The sequence below is a fragment of the Ixodes scapularis genome, unplaced genomic scaffold, assembly GCF_016920785.2.
Source record: "Ixodes scapularis isolate PalLabHiFi unplaced genomic scaffold, ASM1692078v2 PGA_scaffold9__187_contigs__length_104089568, whole genome shotgun sequence".
Taxonomy (NCBI): domain Eukaryota; kingdom Metazoa; phylum Arthropoda; class Arachnida; order Ixodida; family Ixodidae; genus Ixodes; species Ixodes scapularis.
The window spans coordinates 27,832,236-27,846,622 of record NW_024609884.1 but is presented as its reverse complement, the minus strand read 5'-3'; the positions used below and the strand labels follow the sequence as shown (position 1 = coordinate 27,846,622).

The following is a 14,387-nucleotide window of genomic DNA, read 5'->3' as shown; positions in this document are numbered from 1 at the left end:
AGTCGAGCAGTGTGGCAGTACAGTCATGTCTCATTAATATGGACCCCATTACAGTCAAACCGATTTATAACGAACAGCAGTAAACGCTACGATGAGTTCAATATAGCAAAAACCATTTACAACAAACTTCCACGATGCGTTCGTTGTAAGGCGAAAGCTTCTTTCTCTCTCATCTCTTTGCTTCCACCTTGTAACAAAACGCTGGAAAGATTTTTTTTTTTTTTTTTCATGCGTGCAGAGTTTATTTTTTTAGCTTATCTCCCCTTCTGAATCACTTCTCTTCGTAAACAACCTCCTTGAAATGAAGTTTTTTTGTTTTGTTTTTCTGTGCATGCATGCAGCGTTTTTCTTTTTTAGCTTTCTCCCCTTCTGAATTGCTTCTCTTCGTCAATTTTCTTCGCGGCTTGAGCTTTTGGAATTTTCTAGGTTTTTTGGGGGGAAGGGACAGGCAAGAAGTCGATTGTTTGCACGTTTTGGTAGCTTTCTAAGAGAAAAAGTTAGATATAGCCAATATGTTGTTTGTTATAGAAAGTACTTTTTACATGCATTTTTATTTAAATTTTCCGTGAGTTCGATATCAACAATAATTCGCTGTACGTGGGTTCGTTCTAAACGGGTTTCACTGTAATAAAGATATTCTGGTGTATAGACGAAACGTTCAGGGAGACGAACTGAGTAAATACAAGCATTTTTGTCTGCTTATTATGGACGACTCGCATTGTGGACGGTTTTTGAGGAATACGGAGTTGTCCATATAACCGGGACATGACTGTATTGCTCCTGTCCGTTTTTCGCTTAATTGTACTTGTCGATGTTCGGCCCTTCGATTTGTACATTTTTTGGCACTCTTGGCTGTACAAATGCATTTGGACATTTATATCCATTGGATATAAATTTGGAGAGAAAAAAAACATGGAGGTAAAAAATGGGTTCTGCTTCTCAAATTGAAATTTTGAAGACAAGTGGGTTCTTTACAGCTCATTTCAAGACTAAGGTCACTTTTTTTTTTCTCATAAGAAATTAAAACATTCCGGTTTGGAGACCTTAGAGGTGCTGCAAAGTGGTATTTGACATGGGATGGTGATTGAAGGCTTCTTATCGCTCTACACAAAGCACATTACACTTCAGTAATAGTTCATTACGGCCTTCCAGTTGAGCAAGGAAAAATATGAAAAAATGGCAGTTTCTTTTCCATGCTAACTTGTTTGTATATTTAGGTTACCTCGCTGTGCTTAAAAGGCAAGTGCAAGAAGGGGATGATTGTACAGTTTTAGGGAGTGACAAATGCAGAAGAAATTAGCATAAGTGTGCACAAGTTTTAATTGTACTCCTAACATTGGGAAAAAGATCAATACTCAACAGATGAATTGAAGAAGAGTGCTGGAGAGGACATGGACACAATTTCATTTGGTAGCTTGTTCCTTTCGCTTGTCGTAAAAAAAAAGTGTTTGAACACACATGTTCTGCACATATGCTCTAACCATTTCTGAGTGGTCTTTCCTCTTGAATGTGAAGTAGGGAGGAAGTATATAGTTGATTTTGTCCAATCCAATTTAATTATGAAAGATACTGTCAGTGTTAATTACATGGACCACCTCTTGCAGATTTACAGGATTGAGTCAAGCTTGTTATAAATTAGACTAACATTCAATCTAAAGTCGGTTACGCGATATAAGCCTGGCCGCTCTGTTTTGAACATTTTCTAGTTGGTCCATGACCTTATGAGATAGGCCTGACGGTGATCCCATGAGACTGTCATACTCTAAAATGGGCCTAATATATGTTGACAGTCTGGTTGTTTTTTTAGACAGTCTGGTTGTCCCAACCAGACTGTCTAAAAAAAGTTCTTTTCTTTTCAGGGGCCCTTTAAAGGCTTACGTTTTGACGTGAAATGAAACCTGTGGTACTACTGTTGCAAAGTACCAAGCACGCACCCATGTCGCATTAAGTGTCCACCCGCTACTTCTTAAATCTATAAAAACTAAGCAAACGACATATCAAGTGCCCGCCCCAGACTTTTGAGCCCACCTGCCTAACCAAGGTGCTCCTCCTCGTCAGCCGCTTCTCCAAGCACCTGGGTGTTAAGTGGTGAAGCCCACCCTGTAACATGATCCTTCTGCACCTTTGCTCCTAGACCTAAAGGGTCCGCACAGAGTACAGCTCCCTCTGACCTTTAGTGGACAGAGTTTCAGGCCCCACAGGAGTGCATGCAAAGCAGAGTAGTGGCAAAGCAGACCTGGGAGGGGTGGGGGGGGGTTCGCATGCCCTTCTATGGGGCCCGAAATTGTGGTCACTAAACCTCTCGAGGGAGTCATATTTTCTGTGGACAGCCCTTAACAAGTTCCCGCCCCCAAGTGTTTTAAGTCTAAATTTTAGGTGGGAACTTGCTTGGCATTTTACTGTATTTGGATGTGCGTGATGTACAGGGTACAACAATATAAGCTGGCCCAGATGCGTTCAGGCAGGGGCAACGTAAAAGCCATGTGGAGAGCCCTGGGCACATAAAACTGTTAAAAAAAGGAATTGGAATGAACTGCCACATAGTCTATTATGGCAATTTTGACAGCTGGTTTCATAGCTTAGCATGTTGGATGCACCTCGTGCGGCATTTTAACCCTTTCGGCTAGCACTAAACTGGGCCAGCTCATATATTGGTGCCGACTGTACATAATGCATCATGTCTGGTGGAAGGAATTCATCTCTGGTAGTCAGTGATCTCAATCGGGGAGTGTGGCACTGACAAACTCCCGAGGAGCTTGAAAAGAAAGAAGTGGGCGCAGTCTCTACTGCTGCAAATTTGTGATGCAGCCAATAGAAGAAAAACATCAGAGTGGTGTCTGGTGTTGGCACTGCTGTTGAGAGTCCCTGCTGCTTGTCCTTGAATATAATCCCAGTTTTGACAGAAAACAATTCTGTTTTCCCCAAGGCTCGGTGAAGGATCCAGTCGCAGGAAAGACTGGATTCGAGAGGGGGCATCACTGGAAATGCAATGGAATTGCTCAAGAATGCCCGTCTCAATATTTTATTATTTACATATACTACTACAGTCTTTCAGCAGGCATTGTATAAATACTTTTTTTTCTATATAGAAATATAAAATGTACAATAAAAAAAATGATTGAGGTACACCTAAGCATTCCTTATGAGTTGTGAATGCGAAAGCATGCAAGCCACTCGTCCGCTCTTTTTCGTCTGCTGCATACTTTTTGTCGCTGGTCGGCGCATGTGCTCCCCTGGTGACCTCGGACGCTCCGCGCTCATGGACACGCAGCGCCATGGGGTGAGCGGTCGTGGAAACTGACGAGTGCAGCGGCCAATGGAACCGAAGGAAACTATCTGCCGTTTTCGCGCTTCAGACTTAATGTCAGCTCGCTCCATGAGACAGTTAATGCTTTTGCGTTAATAATTACAACAAACAAGCCATAAGATTATTCATCCTTCATTCAGATTTTGTGACAATCATTTGCATTACCTAGTGCTAGTTCATAGATGAAGCAATTGGGAGCTCTCTCAAAACCATACACAAAAAGAAGGCAGCACATTTAAATAATTATTAGGATTCCAAGCCTAGAGAGCTCTTTTGAAGTGTGTGATGTTTTTGTTGTGTATTCAGTTCTGGCACATAGATTCGGGTTCTCCCGAGTCGCGCCAGACGGAACCACGCATCCAGAGAGCCACGAACTGGGCGCATATCGGGTTTCTTTTATGCTTTCTTCGCGTGCCTCTGGTCTTTGCAGCTCCACCCCAGGTGAGAGCAACGAGAGCCACAAAATATAACTCTCGTGCATCCTAATAAAGTTATATCTCCTGTACCAAGATATGATAGTTTTCACCTGCTCGCTTCTTTCAGTTGGATGCCATCAAGGAAGGCCAATTGTGGTAAAGGCGATCATGACGGGTATGCATGGTTTGCATCCCGTTAGACCAGCAAATATGCGGTCGCTTGGGCTTGTGGCTGTCTTTCTGCTGTGAAAATATGTGAAAGTTGTTGTCTCTATTCATTGTGCGTATGCAAGCAACAGACTGCGATAGTAAAACATTGTTTCACGAGCACTTCGAGTATGAAACAATTGAACCAACTTGAGTTTTGAGTTCAGTGTGTCTACCCGCACTAGATGCATACAGAAAAATTGGCGTTTTCTAGCTTTTTCTGAGCCTTTTCTATTTGCCACATTGAGATATTGCCCATCCATGGGCAATATCTCGCCTATGGTGGTCGCCTATGGTGGTCGTGGAGAAAGGTACTGCTGTACCTTTCTCTTGCGCCTATGGTGGTCGTGGAGAAAGGTACTGCTGCAATGCCATCTCTTCTGTTCAGCATCTTTGAATGCCATTTTAGGTGTTCATTTCCTACATACTCCCACTTCTTGTACCTCTTCTTCTGTAGGGTAGGGTACAAATAGTAGGAGAAGAGGAATGTCTGTCTGAACACAAGTTTTACAACCATTCAACCTTCTAGATGTTCAGATCAGTCCTTGGACCCCGAATGGAAATTGAGTATCACAAAGCTGCGGTGAAATTGGTCATTTCACAAGTTTTATTTTTTCGAAAGCATATGCACTGTGCAGACAGAGTGAGCTCTTTGTTCAAAAATGAGGTTTGTGAATAAACCACGGCACTAAACAAGGTTACACTTTTCCTGCATGAAGGGAGTGCCGAAACTACCACAGAGTTGATTCACAAAAAAAATAAATTAAGTGCTTTATGAGCTGTAGCCACAATGTACAAAGAAGTCTACAAACAAAATATGACAAGGAAAAGCTTTCCTTGCAAAAGTTGCTGTTTGCAAGTCGTGAGTGCCAAGAATAGGTTTTGTTTGGCTCCAGACGAGAAAGAAATACAGTCGGGTATTACAAAGTTACATCCAATTCACCTGATTGATGCAGAAGAAATAAAACTAAAATGAACACGGCAGCAACCATTTAAGTCTGGCATTCTTAGCAAATATTAAGATCTGTGTAAAATATATATATATACATATATATAGTATATATAGCTAGCTTGAACTAGAAATAAAAGTACAATTTCCACATCTGAGATGGCTTTACACCCTGGCTTCCAAAGTCAAAACATGAAAAACTTTCAGAAATGAGGCAATGGGCTAGCAGACATGCACCCAGAGACAATGTGAAGAAAATGATCAGACTGCTCGCAGCTTGGAACTTTCAAAATGAAATACAAAGTAGTAATCTCTCAAATCGGTGAGAAATGCCCTGCAGCAAACAATTATGCCAAACCTGCACTATTTGGTGGAACCATTCACGAAGGTCACTAATATTGTCTGTGAGTGGACATGACCAGCTTATGATTAGGAGAATCTTGCCAGACAAGTGAAACAATGAGTCTAATACACAAATAAGCCAACGTTTTGAGAAGTAACTGGCCCAATTTGATGAGTTTATACCACAATTAAAAACTATATAAAGTACAAAAAACTTCGACAATAGGTAGCCCCACTTGGCTCAGAATCATAGTTTTATAAAACTAGAAGCTCTGTGCAAATGCTGTCCTACAACATTTAATAGTTAGACAGAGAGTTGCAGAGGTGGACAAAATTATTAACTCCCAGCTAAGGGACGATTAGAATGCAACTACCTTCTGTCTCCTTTGCATTTGCCAAACACAACACCCTGTCCCCATCATGCGTGCAGCCCATGCTCCACGTCGAGACTGTCATAGACACTTTGCATTTGCAGCCTTCTAGAACTGCAGCACTCTAAAGCGATCAAAACTGAAGCCCTCCCACTACTCCCCATTCTAGAAATCAATTCAGAACACACGTTGCAACAGCGTCCCCTCTAGAGGTACTCGAGGAAATGACTACACACTCTTGCTGTGCACGATTGTCTTTCAAAAGCATACAACCTTTGGCTTGCATTCAGTCTACAGAAGCGAAATTGCTAGGAATTTGTAGCGATTGGACGCAATAAATTTTGTTTTCCTTCCACGTTCTGGAACTTGCTGCGCACCTAGACTGGTAGGTGGCTTTTGACTTTGGTGTGCGTGTGCTTGGTTCGGAGTTTCGGTCTCAGTTCTTCTCAAAACTTCCAGATGAAGCTGGCTCCTCTTCAATCACCTCTTCGACGAGACTGAGCGGATGGATCTCATTCTCTTGACGAAACTTCTTCTCTACCTGTTAATGAAACGGTCGACGGTCAGGCAGTGACATGAGTAAAAAACACGTTGAGTAACACCTGTTAACACTTGCAAACAAGAAGACCATTAATAGAAAACCTTTGGTCACAGGCACACAATTCAGGTTATGTGGCAATACGTGGCAGTTATTCGAGGTTGGTGCTTGAGCTCTGGCAGGCAAGAAAGGGGCTGACACGGGTGCCGAAAGATGGCAGGGTGTCCACTATGATCACAGTTTCAAATCCTTGGACTTTCCTAGGGTTATTGAGAACATCCTAAGAATTTTTTTTACACATTTGGTAGAATAAAGACGTCTCGGATCATCAAGGAACATGATGCTAACAGGTGGAAGGAATTTAACATCAAATTTAAAGAGGCTACTATTACAGTATTCACAGTTCTTCACTGAAAAAAAATTGTTGTGGGACGTTTAAGCAGAGTTCACATTTTCCAAATACATGTCAAAGAAAGAGCATTAGGTAATAGTAATACATAACATTTTAAGACTTATGATACTTTAAATATTTTTTAATATATTCAATTAAAATTTTGAGGCCTCTCAGGCTCACTCAGATAACCTATACTCTTTTTCACTTTTGCACATTGTTCATACGCCGCGCGAAGTAGTTGTTATAAGGTTTGGTTGTCGGAGGAAGAAGCAATGCGTTTGGCGTTCCAAAGGTGTACATCTTGATAAGACAACACACATCTAATCCAAAATGCACCTACATTATCTTAATTCTCTAGATGAAAGGGGAAATTAGTAATGCTCTGCAAGGAGCCGGACTTTTTTTTACCATGGTAATTGAGGTGAAAACGAGTAGTACATATAGTAATTTCAAGTCCTCCCTGCCCTCTGTGTACTCCGAATGATTTCTAAGGCAGACGATGGTGGACATATGAGCCAACCTAAAGGTAGACAAACCCGAAACATCACTTCACTACTTTTGGTTGCTCTATGCGCCACTAGTGCCCACCTTTTCTATGCTACGAAAATACTATGTGGTGCCTTCATTGCATTTCATCGACTGATTATGCTTCCAATGTACCATACACCAGGTGCTTCAGTGAAGAATTTCGAACATCTCTAAAACTAGGGTGGTTGAGAAAAAATCTCTTTTCTGGAACAAACTGCCAGCCACGTCTTGCATCAGGGACTGCAAAAACATACAAAACTTTTTAATTAGTGAAAATAAACATATTTTCCCAATTAGAAACTTGCTGAGCATCATCGAAAACCCCCTAGATCAGTCAATTTTATGACGACTTCAAGCACGTGGGTGCACTCAAGTTACCACCATAGGCGCAAGGCCGACAATGTGAAAAGGCGATATTCTCATCATTTCTGTTTTTGCATCGCCGGCCTTGCGCCTGCTGCACAAGTGGTAATTTTAGCCCACCCCCGCGCTTCAAGCCGTCGTAAAACTGACTCATCTAGGAGTTTTCGATGGTGCTCGGCAAGTTTCTAATTGGAACCATATGTTTCTTTTCAAAAATTAAAAAGTTCATTGGTACATTTTAGGTCAATATTTTGCTAATTCAAAAGTATTTTTGCAGTCCCCGACGTCTGCCGTGGCTGGCAGTTTGTTCTCGAAAAGTTTCTTGTTTTCTCAACCACCCTAGTTTTAGTAATTTTTGAAAATCCTTACAGAAACACCCAATATATTAAGCATGGCTCAAGACAGTGCCAATTCAAGCCATACAGAGTTCTATGCAAGTCTCCCTTAAAGTGTGGTGAAAAGATCACCCGGAGCATAAAAGGTGTCAGCATGCGGCCAACTAAATGCACATTCAGTCAGTCAATGTTAGAGGTTTGAGCATTCATTCCATTGTTATACCAAGCTCCCAAAACAAGCATGTGAAGACGCATGACATTGCATCTAAAGTGTGCAGAGATGTCGGATATGGGTGAGCAATAACGCAGGCTCAACAGGTGCTGAACATGTCACCATGTTTGCTAAGTATTTTAAAGAGCTGAAATAGTAGCAAGGCGTTGCATCAGAAAATAATGACAGTGTGAGATGTGTGTTCACTATTTTTTAAAAAAGCTGAAGCAGCCCAGCACAAAGGTCCCTTGCTGCTCCAACAATTTCAGACACACAAATTGACGGTAACCATATATATCCCTTTGTGAATTATCAAAATTCAAGTCGCAGACAGATAAACCACTTGCACAAAAAAATGAACCATCACATGTGCCACACTAAATATAGCATAATGAAACAGTAACCAGACAAAAAATGTATGCAATTTAATTAGTTTTAGAAATGCACGACACCAAGCCTTTCAAGCTACACTAACGTTTCCCACTTAGAAAATGGGGGAAAAAAGAGCATCTGTCTGCATGCTTTTCTGAAGGTCAGCCTAATGGCACTTTTAAGATTAATCTTGATATTGTGCACTGGAACTCCCACACAGCTGAAGCAGCACCCAAAGGCAGTTCACTGCACTGAAAACAGGATGGCTAAAATAATGTCTTGTCACTTCGAGGCTTCCAATAAGATCCCTGACCCTTGATGTTTCAATAGTGCCATTCTCTGCAGTAGATGTTAGCTTTTTAGGGCACTTTCACCGACACAAGCACCGAAGTTTTGAAAACAACATTTTACACGGTTTTGTCACGTGTGAGCAGGAAACATTGTCAATACAATAAAATATGTTTCATTATGTTTTTTGTACATTTTACTGTTTTATTCCCACATAAACCAAGGAAGCTTGTGCGTGGGACACAGCAGTAATGGTACAGGAAAACAAGTTAACAAGAGCACGATTTGGGGTGTTCAACAAAATAAACAAAACAAAGAAAAGCACACTATTTTAGTAATATTTTACGTATGCAGCTACCAAAACCTGGAAACGAGTGTTGCCTGTACCTGCGCGTACTAAAGATTTGGCGGAACCATATCAGTTTGGATCCATACTGGCTTTCAACCACTAAAACATAGTTGAGAAAAGTTCCCTTAAGCCAACTTTTCACCTATATTCCGTCTCACCCTACGATGGACTAGGGCCCGAAGGCTGGCGGGCGCAGCACTACTTCAGAAAATCTTGCATCCACATTGCAAAAGAGTGCGTGAGAGAAATTCCGATACCCAGCGTATGAAGGGCACTTATAAGCATGTGAACTAGTTTCATAAACATTCATGCCATATTTCATAAACATGTCAACTGTTTGGAGAAGTTGGAGGGTGCATAGGCAACACTGACATACAGTCATTTCGCCATAGCCATAACAATCCAATGCAATTTTTTGGGTATGTAACCGGACCCGTATCTCCCTTCCGCACGTGGTCTGTACATATGCTCCCGTGTCGAACACTCAATCCGACTCATCTTCATTTCTTGATGGCCACTGGTTCTGACCTCGGGTTCTCTTCGCCACATCGCTTCCAGATGGTATTCGATCCCTTCAGTAGTCTTTAGTAGTAGCAAGCAGACAGAGCTGCTGCGAGGGCTTGATAAGCAGACGAAAAATTTGCCTCCGCATGATACATCTTGGTGCACTGATACGCACGATGGAGCAAATACACCACGTGGTATCTAACAGGCTCGTGATTGGACCTGGTGGCCTGTAGCATTGGGCTTTAGTTCATCGTAAGATAAAACAAAATATAGTTTTTTTTTTTAAATAATTTTCCTGTGGTTGTTTTGAGGGTTATAGGAAATTTTATCCTAACGATTTCTTCGAATACCTCATTGAATATCTTTGGCACGTAATAATGTTTTATCATCTCTCCGTATTTTGTATTACCACTCGTAGGAAAAGTTTTCGGTGGTGGATGACTGCCAGCCATTCATCTGTGCTGCACAGTCATTCTTGGGCCTCAATGGCACTGACTTTCCTGTGATTTTCCCCAGATGTGAGCAATGGGCTGGGGCACTGCGAGTGCGTAGGCAGTCTCAGTCACGATGATGGTGGCACTAGCATAGGTGCTGGTTACCGACACTCTTCCCTGCAACGCTGGTAAAGCTGTGTACGTAGCTTTCTAAGCTTACAATGAAAGCCTCGACACACAACACAGCCTAGAGATCTGCACGGGCTCAGGCTAGCCCAAAAGCCCGACCCCAACCCGACCGTCGGGTTGGGCCCAGACATGAGAGCACGGTTCGGGTCGGGTTTGGGTCGATTTATCCCGAACTGCGTCGGGCTCGAATCGGGCCTAGTTGGAGGCATCGTGACCCACGGCCAGATCTCGCCAAATATTTCGGAATGGAGGTAAATGTTTATTTTATCTTCGAAAACAAAGAAAAGTAGCAGAGAGTTTGTTTTAACACAAGATGCGCCAACCTGGATATTGTGCCGCGGGTCATCAGGTTCTATACAAAGCCCGCTAAACTAGGACAACCGTCTAGATCAGTGGTTCTCCAATGGGAGTCCGCGGTCCCTACGAAGGCATTTCTAGGATTCAGGAAACCTTGCTCATCAATAAACCTGGCAATAAATTTGATTTATTTTTTCGTTTAGAGATGTTTTGTGAACCAGACGAACAGGATGACAATGCACAAAAAAAACCGAAAGCAGGAAAACCCACCAGCTTTGAAGTACGTATTGCCACCAGCCGGGTTACCTCACCCTAGCAACACCGAGGTGGAACGTTACTTAGACAGCGACAACAGTTGTGGGAACATTGGGGACATTCTTGAGTGGTGGAAATCTCACACAGAAAAATATCCCTTGCTCAGCCAAATTGCGTGGAGAGTTCCGTGTATTCCAGCCGACATGAGCAAGTAGCGAACAAAATTTTAGCTGCTGGACTTTGCTTCAACAGTGAAGGATGAGGTTGTCTCCGGAGTGTGTAGGTAACATCTTGTTCCTTCACGCTAATTCGTAAATAATCATGTACCTCATTACTTTTAATATTTGTTTCTTATTTTCTTAATTGGGTGGTGAATAAGCTTCAGTCGTATGTCAAAAACAACTTCAACTAAAGTTCTGTAACATCTTTCATCCTCTTCACTCTATTCACGTCTCTTCAAACGCTGTTACAATATTTGTGATCCGATTTGCTGTTGCGCAGCAGGGGGTCGAAAAAGGGCTCAAATTTCCTAAGCTTGTTGTTTGCCTGTTTTTTGTGTCCAACTCAGGTGTCTTATTTCAAATGTCAACAGAGGGAATCATAAAGTTGCAAACTAAATATGATTTTATTTGCAAAAATGTTCTTTGGTCGAAAATGTATCGAAATATATTATTGTATGTGCTGAAATTTTTTTTTATACTCTTTTTTAACTAAGTTAGATTTCTGTTGTCCGCATCATCATTTTAGAAACAGCCTCAATAAATAAAATTGCTGTGCAAGCCTTTGACAGAAATGTGTTTAACTTCCGAGATTGGAAATTCTTGTTCAATACGAACGGTGTCATGTAAGACAAAGGTGGAACTAATAAAAAAAAAAAAAAAAAAAAAAAAAAAACACAGTCGGGGCTGGGATTGGGTCTGGTTCGACGTGATTCGAGCTAGGATCGGGATGATTCATATCGAGAAGAGCAGTCAAGCTAGAGGCGGGTTCGGCCTAAATTTTTGTTTTTTGGTCGGGTCGGGCTTGGGTTTACACTTAGAAATCCCGCTTGGGCTGAATTCGGACCAAGGTATCAGGCTGGGTCGGGTCGGGTCAGGCCTAATCTTCCGGCCCGATCTGATCTCCAGCACAGGCACCTGCCCTTTATTTATAAAATGCCTGGCTTGACACAAATGGTCTCACTAAGTGTCAGATGTGTCTCTGGTAGTTTGTCCCGAGGGAAAGCACTAGCACTGCATGATGTACTGCGACAATGCCTGAATTAACAGTATAAGTCAAGTAGTTAACTTATAACAGTGCTACTGCACACAGAGTTCAATGGCAGGTGGTTGGCTACATTCCGAAGTCAGGCAAATGTTACATACCGACCGCACCATAATATTGCACGTTGCACCCGGTACCGGGATAACTCCAACATGCGCTTTGCCAAGTTGAGAGTGATGCCATATAGAAAAACTGCCAATGTTTGCAAAAACATACATTATTGAACCCTTCAGTGATGCTGAGGATAAAATTTAGAACTACCATTTCATAGATTCATGCCTGAGACTACTAGACAATTCTGCTAATTTGAACCCCGTTTTCGGCATAAAAATTTCTATTCAACCTATGTCTATCGACCTACCGTAAAATATTACCGATTATGTGACCAGTCTCATGCAATTGCTGTTTCAGAGTCGACAGAAATAGGCATCCAACTCCAGCAAGTGCCTACCCCAAAATTATTGTGATTACTACCCTCCAAATGTGGGTGGGCATATATTTTTAGGTAGATTCGTATGTAACAACAGAAAAACTTGTTTTTCTCCAAGTGCTCTGGGAACAGCTTTCAAGCATGTCTTAGCACCCAGAGCAGAGATGTCACGAAGCTTAAATCCACCATAAGGCTTTCTCCGTTGTGGAATTTCAAGTATTATAGCAATGTGAGTAGCAGTGTCAAAGCAAATGCATTTCAGATATCATGATGTACCAGGTAACATCATGCAAACACAAGTGTTACTTGAGGAGAGTTTTAGGGTATATCAAACGCAGAAGAAAATAAAAACAGATTATGATGTGAACCTCACTCTCATGCGAATTCCAATTGTGCACGTGAGTTGAAAGGAAAGGAAGCAAGGAGTGGCCGGCTACATTTTCGAGAAGCTGCCAACGTCTCGATTTATTTCTTTTTATCACACATTGAATTAAGAAACAACTTCCCCACACATTGCCACTGCCACAACACTGTCTCAAATTAGCAAGAAAAAGATAGACCCCAACTACAGCATGCTTTCCTGAAGAAAAGACTAATGGCCATTCCTTCCTTTTCAACACACAATAACCATCAGTGAAATTCGCTCATGCCATGCTGGCTGCGGAGTGCATTTGCGCCATTTCGCTTTCCACCTGCCATACTCCAGGCGTTACAACTTGATTTGGCATGTAATGCAAATAGCATTTCAAGGGAAGAAATTACAGAAAAGATTGCATTATACTCGTGCCAATACAGCAGTCTAGAAGTAAAAAGACTGCAGGTTAGAGATCATTGTCAGACTTGCAAGAAAAGAGCCACATATTGCTAAAATCAGTAATTGGTGATCATGCAAAGAAACAAGAAAGCCCAAGGTTAAAAATCAACCGCTGAAACGATACCGTTACAAGCTGAGACTATAAATAAAAATGGGTTCAATTCCACTGAAGTTCAACAAAACCTGCTTGTTTCTTGAAGGTATGCTTTAATTTACTCAACTGATGCTAAAAGCATCGTTTAGATCATGTGCAGATACGATAAGCACATTTTGAATGCCCATTCCTTCTTGGCCAGTAACCGAGCAGTAAAGACAACTTACAAAAAAAGAAGTGAATAAAAAATTAAAGACGTTTACAACTCCCTGTAATGCCGAATGAGAGCACAGCTCTTGAGGAGGAAAAGGGGAGGGTACGGAGGGGACGGTATGCCCCTCCTCCTTATCCATATCCTCTCCTCTTCCCTCCCCATCTACTCCCCCGTGCTCCTCGCCTCCTCCCCCTCTTCTCCTCCTCCCCCTTTTTCTTCCCTCTTCTTTCTCCTCCTCCTCCCTCCCGCGCGGTGCGTCATGGGAAACGCCCCATAATGCAACGCGCACGTCACGGCAGTGCATTATGGGACGTTTCCCATAATGCACCGCGCAATGACACCGACCGCGGCGGCGGTGCCGCTCAAGCCGGAAATGGGTGCCTAAGAGCTGTGCTCTAAAAAAAAAAGTATCTCTCCAGTCTTTGTATGTGCAAAAGGAAAATATCGGTGTATTACATGCCAAATCAATGAAGGGCATTTAGGTAAGGGTCAATTTTGACCACCTGGGAATCTTTTGACGTGCAATCAAAATCTCAGTTACATGTTCTCAGCAATAAGCCTATGTAGTTGCAAAGTGACACTACGTTGGCTATGCTGGACAACACATCACCGACCTAAGCCGGTTTGAAAAGCAAAGTTTCTTCTGGCCACGACAAAGGTTACTGATGTTTCTTAGTCCAGTCAAGGCTTTCAGAGAAGCGGGGACGCAATTAAATCAAATAGCAGGCAACAAAGTTCAAGTGCAATCTCCTATCAAGGAACTCGCATAACCTTATTAAAATAGACGGAAAAAAATCCTACTGCAGTGTCATTACAGCATTGCAACTCTTGCTTCCAGGCCATATGCAGAAAACGAAATAAAAAGAAAATTAAGTAGAGCTTAACTTGAATTCACATGCCCAGAAATAAGGTGCCGATTC

The 14,387-nt window shown here is 42.1% G+C and overlaps 1 protein-coding gene across 1 annotated transcript in view; it reads right to left on the bottom strand.

Annotated features, from left to right (window-relative positions):
- Positions 1–4,519: 4,519 nt before the first annotated feature.
- LOC8023329 (trifunctional nucleotide phosphoesterase protein YfkN) overlaps positions 4,520–14,387 on the bottom strand; it is a 32,220-nt gene continuing 22,352 nt past the window's right edge. The window contains exon 14 of the mRNA XM_029980114.4: positions 4,520–6,133. Coding sequence (XP_029835974.1) covers positions 6,029–6,133 — 105 coding nt within the window. The 3' untranslated portion in view covers positions 4,520–6,028. The remainder of the gene's footprint in view (positions 6,134–14,387) is intronic.